General features: G+C 61.6%; 3 protein-coding genes across 7 annotated transcripts in view; 1 reads left to right on the top strand and 2 right to left on the bottom strand.

Annotated features, from left to right (window-relative positions):
- Positions 1 to 813, bottom strand: part of CHRD (chordin) — a 41,981-nt gene extending 41,168 nt beyond the window's left edge. The window contains exon 1 of the mRNA XM_026649929.2: positions 727 to 813. Coding sequence (XP_026505714.1) covers positions 727 to 813 — 87 coding nt within the window. The remainder of the gene's footprint in view (positions 1 to 726) is intronic.
- Positions 814 to 1,813: 1,000 nt separating this feature from the next.
- THPO (thrombopoietin) lies at positions 1,814 to 13,522 on the top strand. Of its 5 annotated transcripts, none has more exons than XM_024208526.2 (6): positions 1,814 to 1,909; positions 4,467 to 5,150; positions 10,808 to 10,935; positions 11,661 to 11,747; positions 12,173 to 12,337; positions 12,534 to 13,522. In XM_024208526.2, exons 2-6 carry the CDS (start codon positions 5,111 to 5,113, stop codon positions 12,753 to 12,755), a joined length of 642 nt encoding a protein of 213 aa, XP_024064294.2. In that variant the 5' UTR covers positions 1,814 to 1,909; positions 4,467 to 5,110; the 3' UTR covers positions 12,756 to 13,522. The 5 variants fall into 5 exon arrangements, with proteins under 5 accessions (XP_024064294.2, XP_024064292.2, XP_024064293.2 ...); XM_024208524.2 differs by lacking the exon at positions 1,814 to 1,909 and adding an exon at positions 2,141 to 2,217; XM_024208525.2 differs by lacking the exon at positions 1,814 to 1,909 and adding an exon at positions 3,261 to 3,912.
- Positions 13,523 to 14,931: 1,409 nt separating this feature from the next.
- POLR2H (RNA polymerase II subunit H) lies at positions 14,932 to 17,931 on the bottom strand. The gene is made up of 5 exons (XM_024208528.2): positions 17,742 to 17,931; positions 17,128 to 17,211; positions 16,391 to 16,484; positions 15,536 to 15,619; positions 14,932 to 15,144 (listed from the first exon to the last, which is right to left on the bottom strand). The coding sequence occupies exons 1-5, from the start codon at positions 17,812 to 17,814 to the stop codon at positions 15,027 to 15,029; spliced, it is 453 nt and encodes a 150-aa protein (XP_024064296.1). The 5' UTR covers positions 17,815 to 17,931; the 3' UTR covers positions 14,932 to 15,026.
- Between the last annotated feature and the right edge of the window lie 500 nt (positions 17,932 to 18,431).

The following is an 18,431-nucleotide window of genomic DNA, read 5'->3' as shown; positions in this document are numbered from 1 at the left end:
CCCTACCCCTGAGTTGAGAGACTCTGCGGAGTGCAGTTCGCTCCCAATTAAGCGGCTTGCGTGGGTGGGCGACGCCAAGTGCTCCTGACAATGCAGCTCTTTGCACTATGCAGACGTCGCATTCTGCAGGGACAGCCCTGGCAGCCAGAGAGTTTAGGGACCGTTACTCCTGAAGAGCTGTGAAACACCGGGCTTCCCGAAGCAGATCAACGCGCCCATTGGCCAGGCAGGGTCCAACAACAGACCTGTCAGCCCACGCACTCCCCGGCCCTAACCCCACCTGCAGCAGCCTGGAGTCCTCGCTTCTGGGGCCGGATGCGAGAAGGGTCGCAGGCTGGAGACGCTGCATGCTGCGTCCCCGTTAACCTCGCTGCTGAGACTGTTAAATCAGGCTGGGTCTGGTTAGGAGCCCTGGTGCTCGGATCTGGCCCTTGCTGTTGGGATCATGGCCTTTGGGATCCTGCCCTCGAGGGCTGTTCCCAGTGTCAGCCGGAACTGTACAGCAACCCCCTGCTCCCGCCCGGCCCTTCGCTTTGTCCTTTCGAAGCTCAATTTCTTCTGAGATGCCTCAGCCCCGACTCCCACTGGGAACCTGAGACGGGCGTCCCCAAAGACAGCGACAGTTCAGAAATAACTCCCCTGCTCCACCAGGCCGGCCGTAAATCTTCAACCCCTCCCTGCACCAGCCCTGTCTCCCCACTGCCCTGTCTCCCCTCTGGCACTCACCGGGTGGCCACCTGTCTGCTCTTTACCTGACCATATGGGCAGGTAGATCTTGGAGAAATGCTTTCTATCAGCCGGGGAGCAGTTCATTCCCGACTCCCCACTAATGCCTGGTTGTTACAGGGGCCCAGCCACACAGATCCCGTTGCAGGACTGGGGCCTTGAATCACTTGTTCAGGTGCCGAGCTCCTGCTTCGAATTTATACCCACAAAAGCAACAACCCCCCCCCCTTCCATGGTATTGAAATGTCCCCCCCCGACTTCTTCCGTCACTATCTGGAAGGAGGTTGTGAGCTCTGCGGGCGGGGCCTGGCTTATTTGTATAGGGGGCTGCTCGGCACACACACTTTGGGCTGCTGTGTTAGTTATTACTGTTGTTGCTGCTGTTCTGGGGCTGGGTCGAACCATATCCAAATGAATGTGGTTTCCCTAATTACAAAGGAAAATGTCGCCCCATGTAAAGCATCAGCACTCTGCCCCCTGGGCCGCTCAGTGGATTTGGTCCCAGCAGATTGGCAGTTGCCTCTTCGGTCCATGCTCTTTGCTGTGGGTTTATTCCCTGCTGGCAGCCCACGGGCTGGGCAGAGGAATCCCCCAGGGGCATGGGCACCGGCGGCAGCTCCGTCCAGGCCCAAGACGGGGTGTGGGAGGGCAGAGGGCAGATTTATGACCCGCTGCTAAACTCCAGTTTTAAAGAGACTCCACTTTCGGGTTCAAGCAAGAGGACGAGGAAGCCAGTTCAGTGTGGAGGCCATGCCCTCCCCGTGGCAGCTGGGTGCCCTTGGAGGCGGGGTCCGAGGCTCTGTGCCCACTTGCTGTTGGCGCTACGGAGATACAGAATACAGCCCGTGGAGGACTGGGGCGGTATTGCTGTGCCCTGCATAGACCTGGCGCTTCTGCTCCTGGCTCAGACTCCCTGATGCCAGGGCGCCTGCAGCGCGTCACGTCCGCAGCAGGCAAGGAGGCCGGGCAAGGACGCCCACCGCAGCTGGGCTAATGTTTGCATTGGGCAAGGCCAGGTGTGTGGGAAGCCGGGGGTGTTTGACCCCGGTGCGCTTCACTCGCCTGCCGGCCCACTGCTGCAGCTGCTCAGGACCAGGCCGGAGCTCCTGCTGGCGCACTCTCTGCCCTCCTGCTTCCCCTCCAGATCCCAGGCTGCCCGCCGAGCTCCTCTGCAACTCTCCAGGTGGGCACAGCAGGGCCTGGGGAGGGAGGGAGGTCGTGGGGAGGGAGATCATGGGAGAGCAGCGGTGTTTGTTTTTGCCTGGTCTGTCTCACATCCAACTTCCCTGGGAGACCACTCCTCTGCCAGGAACAATGGCCCATGTGGCTGGCGTGTGAGCATGTGCAGGTGTGTAAGGCTGGGTGTGTGTTTTGGGTGCGTGCATGCGTGTGCCTGAGCGTGGGCTGGACTAGTCTGAGAGGAAAGGAAGGAGACAACAGCGAACCCAGCCCTGGGCTTCCCAGACGCAGGGCAGCTGGGGGGCAACAGACGTGAGTCAGTGGTTGGTTGGCAGGCTCTTTGCAGATGCTGGTAGCGCCGGGTCCCTGCCCCTAGGCGCTTGCCCTGCAAACAGTTTCCTCCTGCAGCCCTGGGCGGAGGAGCCGACATGCGGCCGGGGTGGGTTCTGACACTGGTCAGACGGCCGGACCCCGAGAAGATGCATGCTAGGAACCCGGAGTCCCCAACCCACAAACGGCCTCCCTCCGCCCAGCTCCCAGGAGCAGCTGGTGCTCTGAGCTGCAGGGAGATTTGTGCACGCGGGCAGAGATTTGCAGATCTGTTCCGACTGAGCCCTGGAGCGCGCTGTGCTCTCTGTGGGACGGGCACCCAGCACAATGGGCCCTGACCCCACTTGGGCACCCCCAGTGCCAGCACGAGAGGTGGCCCTGGGGATCTCCGGCAGCATGCCCCATGTGCAGGGAGCTCCCGAGCAGAGGAAGGCTGGGTGCCCGCTCCGAGGGGCGGGGGCAGCGTACAGCCGAGGGGTGTCAGGGCTATTGGCACAGCTGCGGGGGTTCGTTTTCCTCCCCGGATGGGTCATTATCCGGCAGACAGCTCCCCTGGGGAAGGGGCTGGGGTGTATGGGCATCAGGGCAGCACCCGACTAGCCATGCCAGTGTTGAAACAGGCCCTACAGTGCTGTGAAGGAAGAGCCTCACCCCGTCCCAAGAGGCACCTGCAACCTTGAGGATGCTGGGGGGCACACATGGGGCCCTCCTGGGGGACACTGGGGCGTAGCCAGCTTCTGCCCATGCAGGAGCAGCTCTTCACTGGGGGTGAATGTGCTGGGGGGGGGTCTGCCCCTCCCCATTCCGCGCTGGCATCCTGGCACTCACCAGACAGAACTGCCCCCCACCTGGGCAGGGGAGCTGAGGGTTCGGAGCTCCAGGCCAGCTGTGTTCTTACCAAGCAGGGGGCAGCCTGGGCTTTCCACGGTTAAACCAACCCTGGGGGACTTTCGTTAACAATTAACATTGAGCAAATAGCTCAAAAGTCACTTCCCTGCAGAGCCCCCGCCTGGCTTCTGCAGGCCGTCCTGCCTGCTGGGCTCCTGCCTGGCTCTCGCAGGCCACCACTTCCCCGGGCTGGGCCCCTGCCTGGCTCCTGCGGGCTGCCCCTTCCCCGGGCTGGGCCCCTACTTGGTTCCCACGGCCACCCCTTCTCTGGGCTCTGCCCGGCTCCCAGGCTGCCCCTTCCCTGGGCCTGGGCCCCTGCCTGGCTTCCACAGCCAATCTTCCCCAGGCCTGGGCCCTGTCCGGCTCCTGTGGCCACCCTTTCCCCGGGACTGGGCTCATGCCCGTCTTCCGCGGCTGCCCCTTCCCTAGGCCTGGGCCCCTGCCCCACAGTTGCCCCTTCCCCAGGCCCTAAGGATTCCACCAGCTGCCCCCTGGGCCTGGGCTGGGGGCTCTGTGCCTGCTCCAGATTCCTCCCCTGCCCCTTCCTGACCTGTAATCTGCTCTGGGCTCCCAGCCCCAGTAGGTCCTGCCCCCAAAGCTCACACCTCCCAGCCCCGCCCCAGAGCTGTGTGCCCCCTCCCCACTGCACGGACTACTTGGCTGTTCGCGCCTGGTCTGGACACAGCACAGGATTTTCCAGCAGCCGCTCGTGGCAGGGAGTCTGGCTAGTTTGGATGGGACATGCCGGTCACATGGTATCCGCTCGGTTCCCTGGCTGGCTGAGCACAGGTCTGGTGCCTAGAATCCGATTCCTTCCCGTGAATCTTCTCAGCTCTGCCCTGCGCCCCCACTGGGGCAGATGACTGAGTCCAAGGGTGACCCCAGAGATGCCCCAGGGGCCCAGTGCAGAGGACAGCGCCTGGAGGCACTTTGATGGTGCTCGGGTGCAGGGCTATGGGGCAGCAGGAGCCGAGCAGGTGAGAAAGCCCAGGGACGAGGCTGGGGGTAGCTGTGGGGATGCTGGAAATGGGGCTGCCCATTCTTTGCATTAATGTGAACCCGACATGGCTCACACGGACATGAGGGTAACGGGCCCCTTAGAGCTCCCAGGGCAGATGCATGTGTGTTCCTGCGGATGGTGGATGCTGGGAGTCTGGGGCAGGATCATCAGCATCTCTGTGTGTCACTTAGGGGACCTTGCAGGGGTGGGGATGGGGTTTGCAGCCCTGAGCCCACAGGCAGGACTCCGGTGCCAGGGGGAGTGAAGGGGGTGCTGGGAGCAGGTCCGCCAGAGAGCTGGAATTTCCCTCCTCTGCTCACTGACTGCACCGTCTCCATTCCAGGTGTACCGAGAGCAGCCCTTGAACCCTGACCTCCTGGCTGGATCACTGGGGCTTTCTGGGGGAACCAGCCAGCTGCGCAGCCCAAAGCAGACACCCTTCCGGGCCGCCAGCCGTGGGGAGCCAGCGCCGGGCCCCCAGCTTGCATGCCGCTCACGCTTTGGGGCGCTGAGCTTTCCACAGTCCGTGCTGCGAGAGCCGGTGGGCAGGAGACGCAGTCCCAGCGGGAAGTGAGGCTCGCCCGGCTCCTCGCCCGGCTCGTGCAGCGGGGGAGCTGGTGGGGCCGGTTCACGGCACGAGCCGTATCGCGCGCCGGCGGGTGAGCGCAGCGAGGTGGCTGCCTCCGAGATCCCAGCCCGTGTGCAGGACTCCAGCGCGGCGAGCCAAGGAGGAAGCCGGGGGAAGCAGGAAGCCTTCCCAAGGGCTCGTGCTCTGGGCCCCAGTGCCTTTCCTCGGAGGTCGAGCAGCACAACAGGAAGCCTTGGTGTGGTCACTCGGCAGCGGGAGCCGTGCGGCGTCACTCGGGGGCTCTCCCGTCCCCTGCCCCGCGGTCCGGTCCTCGTGCCCCGCCAAGAGCCTGGGCGAAAGCTGCCCTAAATGGAAGCCGGACGGGAGCAGGAGAGCAGCCGCTGGCCCCGGGGAGGAAGATGCAGTGCAGAGACGGCCAGCTTAGCATGGAGTTGAACAGTGAGTGCTGGGCTGGGACGCGACACTCCCCAAGGCTGGGCACGGCGAGGGGGGTGGAGTCTCACACCTGGGCAGGGAGAGACAAAGCCCCAGAGGGGGCCCTGCTAGGTTTGGGGTCCAGGGCTGTGCCCGTGACTGCGGGGATGAGGCCGCAGCCCTTGCTGGCCTCTCCCGCATGGGGATGTAGGGCTCAGAGCCATTGGCTGGGTCCCTCAGTGACTGTGCTGGCCCGAGACATCCCAAGTGCCCCCGGTCGCGGAGCACAACCCCTGGGGGCAGGGCTTAGGTAGCATGCCCCTGGGTGCCACAGACTGCCCTGCAGCCCCCAGGTCACACAGAGCACCCAGTTCCCACGAGCTGACGGGATGGGGCGTCTCTCACTGCTTCACCCACTCGCAGTCCTTCAGGAAAGGGGTCCCCAACCTGCCCGCCCCTGCCTCAAGCAGCCTCAGCACCGAGGGCCAACAGGGGGCAGAAGGGGCAGGCCAGGCCCTGCTGGGCTCACAACTTTGTTCCCGTCACACGGACCAGACGCGAGGCGAGTGGGATCAACCTGTCCATGTGTCGGAGGCTTTCACGCTCCAGGGCACTGGGGATGGGGAGGGATGGGACTGGTGGGGCTGACAGGGACAGGAGGGCAGGGCTGGGCTGATGGGGAGGGAGGGTCAGGGGCCAAGTGGGTCTGGTGGCAATGAAGGGGCAGTGGCCAGGGAATGGACGGGGACGGAGGGGCAGGGCAGGGACGGACGGGGGGTGATAGGGATGGAGGGGCAGGGCAGGGCTGGATGGGGAGTGATGGGGATGCAGGGGCGGGGCAGGGCTGGTGGGGGTGATGGGGAATGAGGGACAGGGCAGGGCTGGTGGGGGTGATGGGGACGGAGGGGCAGGGCCAGGCTGGTGGGGGTGATGGGGACGGAGGGGTAGGGCAGGGCTGGATGGGGAGTGATGGGGATGCAGGGGTGGGGCAGGGCTGGATGGGGGTGATGGGGACGGACTCTTAGCCAACCAGTAAAACAGAAGGTTTATTAGACGACAAGAACACAGTCCAAACCAGACCTTGTAGGCATAAACAGGACCCCTTAGTCAGGTCCTTCTGGGGGGGCCAGGAGGTCTGTCTGGCCTCCCCTCCATTTTCCCTGCCAGCTCCAAACTGAAACTCTCCAGCCCCTCCTCTCCCTTTGTCTCTTTCCCGGACCAGGAGGTCACCTGATCTCCAAGCCCCCTCCTGGGTTCTCATGTTACCTGCTCAGGTACCTTCCCTCCAGGAAAGTCTCCCATCCCCAATATAGACAGTCGCAGCACAACTCCCCTGCAACCTTCCCAGGCCAACACTCCCCACTCCCTGCTGCGTCACAGGCACCCACCAGTATTCAAAGAAAACATTAAGAACATTCCCACTCCATCACAGGGGGTGATGGGCAGGGCAGGGTCACCAGAGCAAAGGCTTGGGATGCTCAAAACAGCTGAGTAGCGGGGAGCCTCTCCCAGGGGACGCGCCAGGCTCCTGAGCTCCCAGACTCACTGGCTGAGCGGAGCGAACTCACCCCCAGGCCAGAGAACCCCTGTCCCGAGCCCAGGACTCCCGCTGGAACGAGTGTGTCTCTGTTAGAGACCCAGGGCTCCGAGTGCGGGGAATCGGCCCCCAGCAGAGCGGTGTCGGAGCCGTCGCTGCCTCTGGTGGCTGCCTGGGGGAATCCTGAAGCTGGGGCTGCCTGGGGCGGGGCGGGGGTTCCCAGAACGCAGTGTACAGAGGACACTGGCATTCCCCGAAATGCTCTGAGCCATATGTGACGCCGCCCTTGACGTAGAGCCCGTCCGCGTCTGTGCCGAGGCCACCCAAGAGGAACCTGCGTCCAGAGTCGCTCGCGGTGCAAACACTCCTTATCAGCGGGATGGGAGTGCGACGCACACGGCCAGCAAAGGAAGCCATTTATCCTCCCTTATCACTGCCCTGCTTCCTGGGGATGGAGCCCAGCAGGAAACATGGCCCCATTTCACTTTGGCGGTGGATACTTGCAGTTCTCCTGCCAAGGGGCACTGTCAAGTAGGTTGGGTCCAACGTTTCAGGGTATAGAACCCCTAATTCTAGAGGGAGCTGGTGGCCTGTCACTCATGGTCTCCCACGCCACACTTTAACCACTCGGGATGAAATTTTCCATGCCCAGGGTCTGCCTCCGGCTGAATCTTTTGGGAAAGTTTCAGCTAAAATGATTCTGCGGTTAGATTAGAGGAAAAGATGTCGTTTTGCCCAGGTTAAAAAAATGCCTGCAAGTGTTTGGCTGGGAAGCTTTTGCGCCCCCAAGCTTTGGAGTAGGGCTTTGAGATTTGGCAGAGCGGTTGCCCTGGTGGGAGTGATTTGCCTTTTGCTGACGCCGTGAAGACCAACCCCAATTCGGCCACATTATAAGCCTCTGAAAAATCTCAGTTTGCAAAAGAGATTTTGTTCGAGTTTGGCAGCTAAATTCCCCAAAGAGTCCATCTGCACTAAGCATGCGCCAACCCTCGCAGCTCCTACGCCAGACGCCATCCCCAGAGGGCAAATGAGCATGCTGCCGCCCTCGGCTGGCCTTTCCCTGCAGTTGTTGCTCTGGACATCAGCAGCCGCTCGGGTGACCAGATGTCCCAATTTTATAGGGACCGTCCCAATATTTGGGGCTTTGTTTTATATAGGCTCCTATTACCCCCCACCCCCGTCCCGATTTTTCACATTTGCTGTCTGGTCACCCTAGCGGCCGCTACGGCATCCACAGCTGTGGCCTGAGAACAAGGAGGGATAGCTCAGTGGTTTGAGCATTGGCCTGCTAAACCAGGGGTGGGAGTTCAATCCTTGAGGGGGGCATTTAGGGATCTGGGGCAAAAATCTGACTGGGGATTGGTCCTGCTTTGAGCAGGGGGTTGGACTAGATGACCTCCTGGGGTCCCTTTCGACCCTGATATTCTAAGGAGACGCTCTCGGTGCTCTGCCAGCGGGGGAACTAGACAGATGCAAAGGAGGGAGGATTGGGGGTGCAGGGAGACAGGGGGCAGAGAATCTGTTAGAGTGGGGACGGGCAAGAAGTGGGGGACAGAGATCGACTGCGTGTGTGGGGGGATATAGATAGATGGTGACAGAGACAGGCTGCAGTGGGTATATGCTGGGTGGACTGTTAAAGAAGGGGTTGTAACCACTAGATCACGCTCCCCTCTGGAATTGATCCCAGCAGTCTTGCGTCTCACCATTCCTCTGTTGTCAGCAAGCAGCTGTGACGCCCGCAGCGCATACGGCCAAGGGAAGGTGTGACGAAGTGGGACTGTTCTTAATGTTTCCTCTGAATACTGGGTGGGTGCCTCAGTTTCCCCTATGCATTTCTTAAGTCTCTAGGTGGTGGGGAAAGGCCAGTGTGCATAAATCACTGACCCTCTGTCTCCCTGGCAACAAATGGCCAGGGTCCCTTCCCCCCACCTGCAAGGAAATAGCTAAAGGTGAACAAAGAGATCAGGTGACCTCCTGGCCCAGGAAAGAGACAAAGCCAGGAGAAGGAGGGGCTGGAGGGGGTTTCAGAGTTGGAGCTACCTGGGGACTAGGAGTGAGGGCAGACGTGGGTGTCTGGCTCTCTGAACCCCATAATGGACCCGGCCGAGGGGTCCCGTTCGCCGCTGTACCTACAAGCTCTGTTTTAGACCGTGTTCCTGTCATCTAATAAACCTCTGTTTTACTGGCTGGCTGAGAGTCACGTCTGACTGCGACGTGGGGGGTGCAGAACCCTTTGGCTTCCCCAGGACCCCGCCTGGGCAGACTCGCTGTGGGAAGCGCACGGAGGGGCATATGCTGAATGCTCCCAGGAGAGACCCAGGAGGTGAAGCCGTGTGAGCTTCTTGCCCTGAAGACGGTCTGCTCCGAGGGAGAGGAGGCTCCCCAAAGTCCTGACTGGGTTTGTGGGGAGCAGCTCCAGAGCATCGCCCGGGGACCCCGTGACAGAAGGCGGCAGGGCTTGACTTTGCAACTGTAACGTCCTTTTAGGCTTTTACCATATTTTTTTGGCTGTAATATTCACATTTGTTCCACTACCGTCTCAGTTGGCCTCCGCCTTCCCCTGCCGCCTTCCCGCACCTGAGAAACGGAAAGTGAAACAGCGCAGGGATAGCAGGGGGACACTGCCTTGCCCAAGGTGAAGCGGTTGCGCGTGGGAGGGAAATGAACTGCTTACTCTCCAGGAGTTAGCAGTGCAGGGAATGGCTTTTGTTTGGAAACACGCTGACTTTCAGCCTGCACTGTCCTTCCAAAGCCCCTTAGCCAGTATCGGCCATATGGCCTGGTGGGTAGGGCCCTGGGCTAGGAGACCTGGGTTCTGGTCCTGCCATGGACCTGCTGCAGGGCCTGGGGCCAGTCACCTCTCCTCTCTGTTCCGGTCCCAACCCTTTGTCTGCTTGGACTGTGAGCTAATCAGGGCAGGGACTGTCTCAGTGTGTTTGTACAGCGCCGAGCGCAGCAGGGCCTGATTTGGTAGAGGGTTGTAGGCACCACTCTAGACCAGTTCAACACACCAGTCACCACCAAGGAGCTTTCTGTCCGGAGATGCCCTAGCCACCTGTGATGCAACGCACATGTTAATCCATCCATGCAGCCTCCAGGAAGATGCCCTAACCTTAAAACTGTTTCCCTCTTGCTCTGTTTCTGCTCCTTGCCTTTCTGCCACCCCTTTGCCTGGCAGATCCCCTCCCCCCTCCCCAGACCCGACTTGCTTTGGAAAGAGACAGCTTTCCCACAGGACCCACTTCGCCCGGCCTGGCACCGTGGGTCAGTTACACCCGTGTAGGTGGGGGTAGCAGAGAATTTGGGTTTGATGGCATTTTACGGCCACCGTGCACAGCAGTGAATGGAGATGGGGGTCCCACACAGGCGCGGTCAGGCCCAGCCCCTCCTTTGCCCTGGTCTTGGCTAGCCAGGGATCAAAGCTGTGTAGACAAGACAGCGTGGGCTTTAACGTGAGCTAGGCTGGTGGCGTTAAAGTTTAGGCCCGAGTTTGAACGTGAGCAGTTTCACACGTGTTAAAGGCCGAGTGCATGGGCTGCATTAGACTTTTCACACGTTAGACCATGCTCCAGAGCAGGGTAGGAGGGGCTGGGGATGGAGGAGGGGGTGATCCCACTCCCAGTGGGGCAGGGAGCTAGGCTGGTGCCCAGCAGTGGGCCAGGGGTGACTGGCTCAGTTTTGGAGTGCAGCTTGCTTTGACTTAAAGCGCCGGCCTCAGGGCTGACAAGTGAATCAATGTCCTGCCGGCAGGTCGTGGGCGGGGTGTGTGACTACCCGGAAGGAAGGAGGAGATGGCAGGAGAAACAGCTGGAGAAGCACATGTGGCCCAGCATGAGACTTGTCAATGGGGCGCCCACAGGCTGCAGGGAGGGGGCAGGTGAGCCACGAAAAACAGGAGAGGGCAACTGAGACAGGGCCAGCAAGTGGTCAGGTAAGAGCCCCAGGGGACTAGAGACATGACAATTGTCCTGTGCTAGCCCCGGAGAATGGCCCAAGAACAGACCTCTGGGGGTGACATGTGGGGACAGCTCTCCTTGGACGGGATGGGGGCTTTTCTCCATGGAGCGGGCGCACAGGTCTCCGGGCTGGGCTCTGCCCGCAGGGAAGTCTGGCCCATGCTGTCTTTCCCTTTGATTGCTCTCAGGGCTGCTGCTCCTCACAGCGTTCCTCCTCCACATCAAGCTGTCCAGGATGAGCCCGGCCCGGCTGGTCTGCGACAACCGGCTGATCCAGAAATACATCAGCGAAGCCAAGGACATGGAGAAGAGAGTGGTAAGGAGAGACGCTCCAGCCCGGCTAACCAGGAGCTCCCCCACAGCCAGTGCTCCTGCCCTAACCCCTGCAGCGCCCCCTGCTGGGAGAGGCTGGGACTGGAGTAGCTGGGAACTTCCCCCACAGCCAGCGCTCATACCCTGTGCCCTACAGCGCCCCCTGCTGGGAGAGGCTGGGACTGGAGTAGCTGGGAGCTCCCCCACAGCCAGCGCTCATACCCTGTGCCCTACAGCGCCCCCTGCTGGGAGAGGCTGGGCGCTCCCCCACAGCCAGTGCTCCTACCCTTGCCCTACAGCGCCCCCTGCTGGGAGAGGCTGGGCCTGGAGTAGCTGGGAGCTCCCCCACAGCCAGTGCTCATACCCTGTGCCCTACAGCGCCCCCTGCTGGGAGAGGCTGGGCGCTCCCCCACAGCCAGTGCTCCTACCTTTGCCCTACAGCGCCCCCTGCTGGAAGAGGCTGGGACTGGAATAGCTGGCAGCTCCCCACAGCCAGTGCCTGCCCTGCCCCCTGCTGGGAGAGGCTGGGATCACACAAGCTTCAGAGGAAGGAAGGCAGGGAAATATCTTGCCTGGCCATCTAGGCGGCACAGCCCCAGCGCTGCCTCCGCTCCTCCTAACGGAGCCGGTGCTAATTCCTTCTCTTGCCCCCAGAGCCGGCCTCACGGGCTGGGCTCTCCTAGGCCTGTCCGCGTCGGTCTCAGTGCTTTCCACTTCCTCTCCCCATAGAGCCAGTGCCAGGAGCTCCCCTCACTAACCCAGCCCCTTCCTCTGCCCATGGTGGACTTCAGCCTCCGGGAATGGAAAACGAAGACAGTGAGTGAGGCCAGGGGCACCTGGGGACAGGCGCGGGGTGGGGAGCATCTCTAGCAGCTGCAGCCCGGGAGTTCCAGCTCTTCCCTGGCCACGAAGGGGAAGATGATCACTCAGCCCACCTTCGAGGGGGCAGCAGACACAGACAGGAGTCCCGGAGGGGAGGGGGATATTTGTCCCTTTACTGGCTGCTGCCCATGGGCTCAGCAGAGGGCAGTCCTGCTCCCTCGGGATCCCCCTTGCAGGCTCCCTCGCCCCCTGCTGGTGGGGTGATGCCAGCGTCCACGTTCCCGTCATGCTGCCGGGTTAGGAGACACGGGAAGGGCTGAGGGCTCTCACCCCTTAGTCCCTGCCTGCGGCTCGGGGGCCCCAGCCCCTGCAGCACTGGGCTCAGGCACTCACCGCCCCCCCTTCTCTGTCCCCGTCAGAATGAGACGAAAAGGCAGGAAATCCTCTGTGACCTGGCGCTGCTGGTGGACGCGGTGAGCGCTGCGCAGGGCCACGTGAGGCAGGAGTGTGCGGCTGCCCTCCTGGGGCAGCTCTACAAGAAAGCCAACTCCTTCCTCCTGCTCCTGCAGACCTTCAGCTGGCAGGTGAGGCCCCTTCTGCCCAGCCCAGCCTTGCCCCCGGCCCTCTGTCCCCAGCAGGGTGAAGAGCTCACCTTGCTCCTCTCTAAGCCTGGAGTCCCAGCTGCAGCTTTGGCCCCGGGGGGCGATGGGGACGCCGCCGGGGATTGCTCAGGGCGGGGGAAGCACTCTGGTTGAGGGCCCGTTCTCTGTCTTGGGACAGGTCAGCGCCTGGCAGCCGGACCGCGCCTCCCGGACAACGCTGCAGAGCCACCCCAGTGTGATATTTCTGGTCTACCGGCAGCTCGTGCAAGGCAAGCTGCGCTTCCTGTTCCATGACCTGGCAAAGGATTTCTGCCGGGAAGGAAGCCGGGGGGTGCCAGAGCCCCCAAGCACCCCATGTCCCCGGCTGCCTCAAGGGGACAGTGAAAGTCCTGCCTGCTGATGGGGGTGTCCACCAGACCACAGGTGGAGACAGGGTGGGAAGGAAGCAAATCCTGGCCCCCCACTCTCCAGAGATGGGAGAGGAAGAGCAGGGCAGAGAGGGCCTTGCTGGAGCAGAGGAGAGATCACGCCCAAGGACATTAACAGCTGGCAGAGGACAAGAAAGGGGGCTCCTTCAGCCCTAGAGAGGCCCCCCACTACTGGGTCGGTGAATGTCGACCCACAGCGAAGACTTGAGAGCTGAGCAAAAAGGGGCCTGGCCCTGAGACTGGGAGGGGCCAAAGGATGCGGTTTTCAGCTCTGCACATCCCAGGAAAGGGAGAGGACCCTGCCCTCCGAGGAGGAGCTCCTGTGGGCGCACGGCGAGGCAGGACTCATTGGCATGGGGCCTCTGAATCCAGCCAACACACATGCAACACGCGCGGACTCGTCTCTGCCCCAGGGCACATGTGAGAAAACTCACTGCTCATCCATCAGCCCCGTCTCCAGCCGACCACTGCGTAATCCAGGGGTGGGGGACTTGCTGTGCCAGGGGACCAGCTGGCAGAACGCAGCTGTGGACTTACGCACTTGCGGGTACACGCCCCTGCGGCCCATGCCCCCAGGTCTCCGTGCGTCACCCCAGCCCAGCCTCCCTGCACAGAGGGTAATGCAGCACTCGCTGTTTATCACGACTGTGGCGGTGGAAAGGAGACAGATTCGGGCTGCTTGCTAGAGTTAAGGATCAGGGAGGGGGCGGGCGTCTTTTACCGGGAAAACGTCTTACGATTAAAGAGCTTATTTTTCTAAAGAGCCCTGTGATCTTGCTTAGCAGGGGGCAAAGCTCACCGATCGGGGTTAGCGCGGGGACAGGGGCCTGCTCGCTGGGGGCCCATGCACAGGGGGGCGCCAGCCTTATTCTGGGGACTTCAGTGAGAAACACACTCTCTTCCACCCACCTCCCCGTCCCGCTCGGGGGAGGGAGGAGTGTGCGTGTGGGGCATTGGGGGCAGGGCCCTGCTCAGGCAGTGCTGCACCCTCCCCTGAGAATGAGGTATCCAGCGCCCTCCTGTGGCCGCTGCAGGAACAGCAGGCAGACAGGTGCCTTTCCCAGAAACCGAGCTGGCTCTCACCCCTTCTCCTAGCCTGGCCCGCTTCCAAGGCTAGCGCATCTCGCAGGCATCTCCCCTCTCACCCCTACCCTGCAGCAATTTCTAGGCTGAATTAAATGGAAGGAGACAGCATTAAGGAGACTAAGGCCACGTCTATGCTACAGGTGACAGCTCTCCTTGGCCACTGGCGTTTCAGGGCCATTCACACCTCAAACGCCAGGCAGCAGAGAGGGATCTAAGGGCCAGGATTCAGCCCCCAAATGAAATCAGCGAGACTGAGTATGCTCAACAGAGCTGTGTCTGGTTACACCGGCTCTGCATCTGGCTTCTAGGCCTTCCCTCCACCAGAAAGGGCACGAGCTCGTGGGCCGGCAGAGCTTGTCCCAGTCCCTCAAACAAAAAACTCTATTGGCAAAAGCCCTTTTTTGCCGGCGCCGAGGCCCTTTACTGCCATAGCTACATTGGCCAAACTCTACCGGTGGCTGGTCGCTAAGGGCCACCCCATGTGTTAGAAGACTTGGATCACAAATTCTCCAGCAGGGGGAGCCCTCTCCCCTTTTTATTGAGGCTGGACAAGCAGCGGGCCCGAAAACTTTGTACAGTCGTAACCCAGGGTGACGGTCTGGATCTAGTCAGAAATGACCAGCGTGGGTACTGGAGGACAAGAGTAGAGTCAACTTGGAGACAAAATGAAGTGGCTAGCCCTTAGAGTCCCAAAGGAAACCTTCCAGTGTAACTAGTGCAGTGATGCCTGAAACAGTCATGTCTGCGCACCAAGAAGTCAGAGTGCGGACAGGGGTGAACTCCCCGTCTTAAACACCAGCGGTTTTAGCTGTGTCACTGTATATTACGGTCTCACACTTGCTAGCGTGATCTAAGCAGAGACAAATCCGAAGCACCCACTTTAGTAAAGAACCAGGTAGGGCTGGCTCAGGAACGCCTCCCTGTCCTGCGCCCAGCCAACATAGAGGCCACAAAATACAAGGCCTGCTGGAAATGGTGCAGGCTTTTGCCATGCATCCCTCCAGAGGGTCCAGATGGGCCAAAGGAGCTGAAATCCAGCGGCCGTTGCCTACAAGGGTCCCAGTCCCGGCCAGCAAGGCCGTGTCTATTTGCAAAGCCTGCGTGTGAGGCGGGGTCCCAGGTGCAGCCGCAGTCCCCAGCGGCTCGGCCCCCTGCGGTTAGAAGGCCAGTTTCTTCATCAGGAGGTAAACCCTGGAATCCACTTCGAAGCCGTGCAGGTTGTTGGCGTCTCCCTGGAGTCTCATGAGCAGCCCCCCGTAGGACACGTAGGCAGAACTAGGGCGGGAGAGGGGCAGAGGTGAGAACAGGATCCCACGGATCAGGGAGGGGGCATCATACCCAGGCTCCAGAAGCCTTAGCAGCCAAGAGGCAGCCATAGTTGCTCACCTCCCCAGTGTCAGAGGGGCCCCTCGGGGCTAAAGGGAGCCCCTGGCTACTCACCTCTGGGAATTAGGAGCCTGCTAGGTGAGAGGAGTGCGATGGGCAGAGCTCAGTGTCCCGGTGTTCCCCTTAGGGATCCACTAGCGACTCTGTGTAGGACCATGCTGCCCCCTCCCTTGACTACCCCAGGCTCCGGGCACCGCGCTCTGGAGGGGCACAGAACTGCACCACCTCTCGTGGACAACAGGGGAGTGGCACGGGGGGTAGGGGCAAGCAGGACACTTACAGGCGTGTGGCTGCCTCCGTGGATGTTTCATCTCCCTCAATCCTGTACACCTTCCCGTACATCACATACTCGAACTGGTCGGCCCTGCGTGCAACAAGAGAGCGGGGGTGGAGAGAGGCGCACACCCACGGACCTGACCCTCCTGCCCAAAGCAAACATCCATCAGGGTAAAGCACCAGATGGTTCCTGGAAAGCCACCTGGCGCCCTCTGCACTCCTGCTGAATGTAGCCAGCCACATAAGCAGAGTCTGGCCTCTGCCCCCACAGCACACAGGGAGCACGTGCGATCCAGCCCTAGGGAGCCACCAGTGGCCACTGCCAGCCCAAGCAGCAAGTAACCCCCTGGCGAATAGGGAGAGGGAGCTACGGAACCAGGGCCGCCAAGAACAGGTAGGGGCTGCTCGGATACAACAGCGATGATGTAGAAATAGTCACGGACATGAGAATTTAGAAACCAAAAAATAAACAGAGGACGGATAAAAGTGAAAGATGAGAAGGAAAACAGAGAGAGAGAGAGGAAAAGTGAATGGGGGCAGGACAAGAGAGCGGGCACCAAGCACACGCGCCAGGAGAGACAGCAGTGCCCAACTGCCCACAAGGGGACTCCACCAGACAAAGGCTGGGAACTCGTTAGCCCCTTCTCCCAGGTGTTTACAGGCCAAAGTGATCAGGCAGCGACGCTGACCCAGGGCAGCTCCCCAACGCCACGCTTTCCCCACTGCCGGTACCCCTTTGTTTACTGTCCTCAGCCAGTTCGGATCCCCACGAGAGTTAACCATACCCACCCCACGGGGAATTCATACGGAGGACTGCACCAGACACTACTGCATTCTTGGCTCCTTCCTGCCGCATTACCTGGACGGCCTGTCGTCAGTGGGGTTATACTCCCCATCATCCAGGGTCCCATCTTCATACAAGGTGCTGGCGATAACCAGGCGGAATTTGTCCCCTGAAACACACAGTAGAGAGCAGGAGGTAAAAGGCGAGCCTCCAAGGAGGCCAGTTGCTCACAGCCACACCTGTCACAGGCCACATGATCCCATGCACACAAGGGCAGGGGAAAGGGAGCAACCAGGAGTCCTAGCTGTATGTTAATCCAAGGGTGCTTGATGGCAAAGATGAGCGAGCCACATGTGAACTGGCTCCTAGCCCGATCCGGCCAGTCACCAGGGCACACAATATTCAGGGCGCCCAGTTCCAGAGACGGGTGATCAGGGACACGCAGCAGCACATCCAGGTGCCAGGTGATGCGCTCTGAGTAGCACGGACCCCAGACGTCAGGGAGCTGTCAGGCAGGTGAAGAGCAGCTCTCCTCACATCACAGCTGTTTGTGGCCACTGGACCTAATTAATTAAATGCACTGAATGCAGCGAAGGCCTCTTTCCTTCAGAACGGCAGCATGCACACGAGGGCTTCCTGCACTTGAAATCATACACTTCAGATGCGCACCTTTCCTTAATTTGAATTTGTATCCTGGCTAGACAAGCCCTCAGTGTTATGGGCACCTCTGCCAGCAACTGGCTCTCGCTCAGCAGGTGCTGCCCATCACAGGGATTATCAGCTGCCAGCCTGCGAGCACCGTACATACGTACCCAGGTCCACGGGGTAGATCTGTATATTCACATCCAGGATTAGGTCCATCTTGAAAGACTCACTTTCACAATGCAGGCGGGAAACTGGAAGAGAAGGAGCCGAGCCAGTGACACATGAGATATGGGGCCTTTCACCTCTAGGGCCTTGGTCCAGATACAGCCCCAGATTCTGGGGGAAGGGGATTATGGGGCCTGTCCCCTCAACTGCCTCAATCCCAACTGAGCCTCAGATCTGGGGTCGGGGGGTTATGGAACCTGTCCCCGTGGGGACCCGGGGGGAGGAATTAAGGGGGGGAGGGATTAAGGGGCCTGCACCCCTTAGGGTCTGGGTCCCAATCCAGCCCCAGATCTGGGGGGGGGGGGTTATGGGGCTGTCCCCCCTAGGGCCTGGGTCCCGATCCAGCCCCAGATCCGGGGGAGTAATGGGGCTGCTCCCCCTAGGGCCTGGGTCCCGTTCCAGCCCCAGATCCGGGGGGGGGGGGTAGGGGGGCGCCCCCCCCCAGGGCTTGGGGCCCGACCCCGGCCCAGGCCCGGGGGGGGGGGCAGATGGGGGTGGTCCCTCTCGCGCCCTGGCGGGAGGGGCCCCTGGGAAGGGAGGCCCCGGCCCGGCTCACCCCGGTCGAATTTCTTGCCCTCGGGGTCGATGTCCTTCACGTCGAAGATGTCCTCGAAGAGGATCCCGGCCATGGCGAGCGGGAGGCGGCAAGCGCGCGGCCGGCGCAGGGGCTCGGAGCCTCACTTCCGGCCAACCTGCGCCCGCTCGCGCCTATGCGGAGCCGCCATGTCAGTGCGGGGCGGAAGCACTTCCCCCGGCAGTGTGCTGCGCGTGCGTCCCGGGTTCCCCGTGGCTTGCCTCGGGGGCGGAGCCAGGGCTCGTCCACCTCCCCTTCCGCCCCTCTGCCTGTGGCGCCCCGGACGCCTGGGTTCTGTCCCTGTCTGCTCCACCTGCGGGCAGCGCCAGTCGGGGCGTTAGGTGCCCCGCCCCAGAGACCAGCTTCCCCCCACAAACCCCTCCCACCCCCCTCCTTTTCCCCTGAGGCGCGAGACCCAGACAGACCCCGGGGCACCGCGACCCTACACAAACACCCAGGGCAGCAGCAGCGACCCCCGCTCCGCACAAACCCCGGGGGGGGGGGGACCACTCCGGGTTGGGGGGGGGGGGGCCCCCGCCCAACCCCAGGGGGGGGGGCGCAGCGGGACTGTTGTGATAACTCAGGCGGGGGAGGGGTCTCCTGATCTCTCAGGCCCAGGGGTGTGGCGGGGGCCGCCCTTTAAACTCCCGGCTGCAGGCGGCTCTTGTTTCA

This window comes from Terrapene carolina, unplaced genomic scaffold (genome assembly GCF_002925995.2).
Source record: "Terrapene carolina triunguis isolate 2854851 unplaced genomic scaffold, T_m_triunguis-2.0 Scaffold88, whole genome shotgun sequence".
In the NCBI taxonomy this organism is placed as follows: domain Eukaryota; kingdom Metazoa; phylum Chordata; order Testudines; family Emydidae; genus Terrapene; species Terrapene triunguis.
This window is presented reverse-complemented; position numbering and strand designations above follow the sequence as displayed.

Bases quoted from the DNA above. Each gene is read 5' to 3' on its own strand.
- THPO (XM_024208526.2), top strand. From the start codon at position 5,111: ATGCAGTGCAGAGACGGCCAGCTTAGCATGGAGTTGAACA. The intron at 5,151-10,807 runs GTGAGTGCTGGG...GATTGCTCTCAG, and splicing joins GCTTAGCATGGAGTTGAACA to GGCTGCTGCTCCTCACAGCG. The intron at 10,936-11,660 runs GTAAGGAGAGAC...CTCTCCCCATAG, and splicing joins AGGACATGGAGAAGAGAGTG to AGCCAGTGCCAGGAGCTCCC.
- POLR2H (XM_024208528.2), bottom strand. From the start codon at position 17,814: ATGGCCGGGATCCTCTTCGAGGACATCTTCGACGTGAAGGACATCGAC. The intron at 17,212-17,741 runs GTGAGCCGGGCC...CTTCTCTTCCAG, and splicing joins GGGCAAGAAATTCGACCGGG to TTTCCCGCCTGCATTGTGAA. The intron at 16,485-17,127 runs GTACGTATGTAC...TGTGTGTTTCAG, and splicing joins GATCTACCCCGTGGACCTGG to GGGACAAATTCCGCCTGGTT.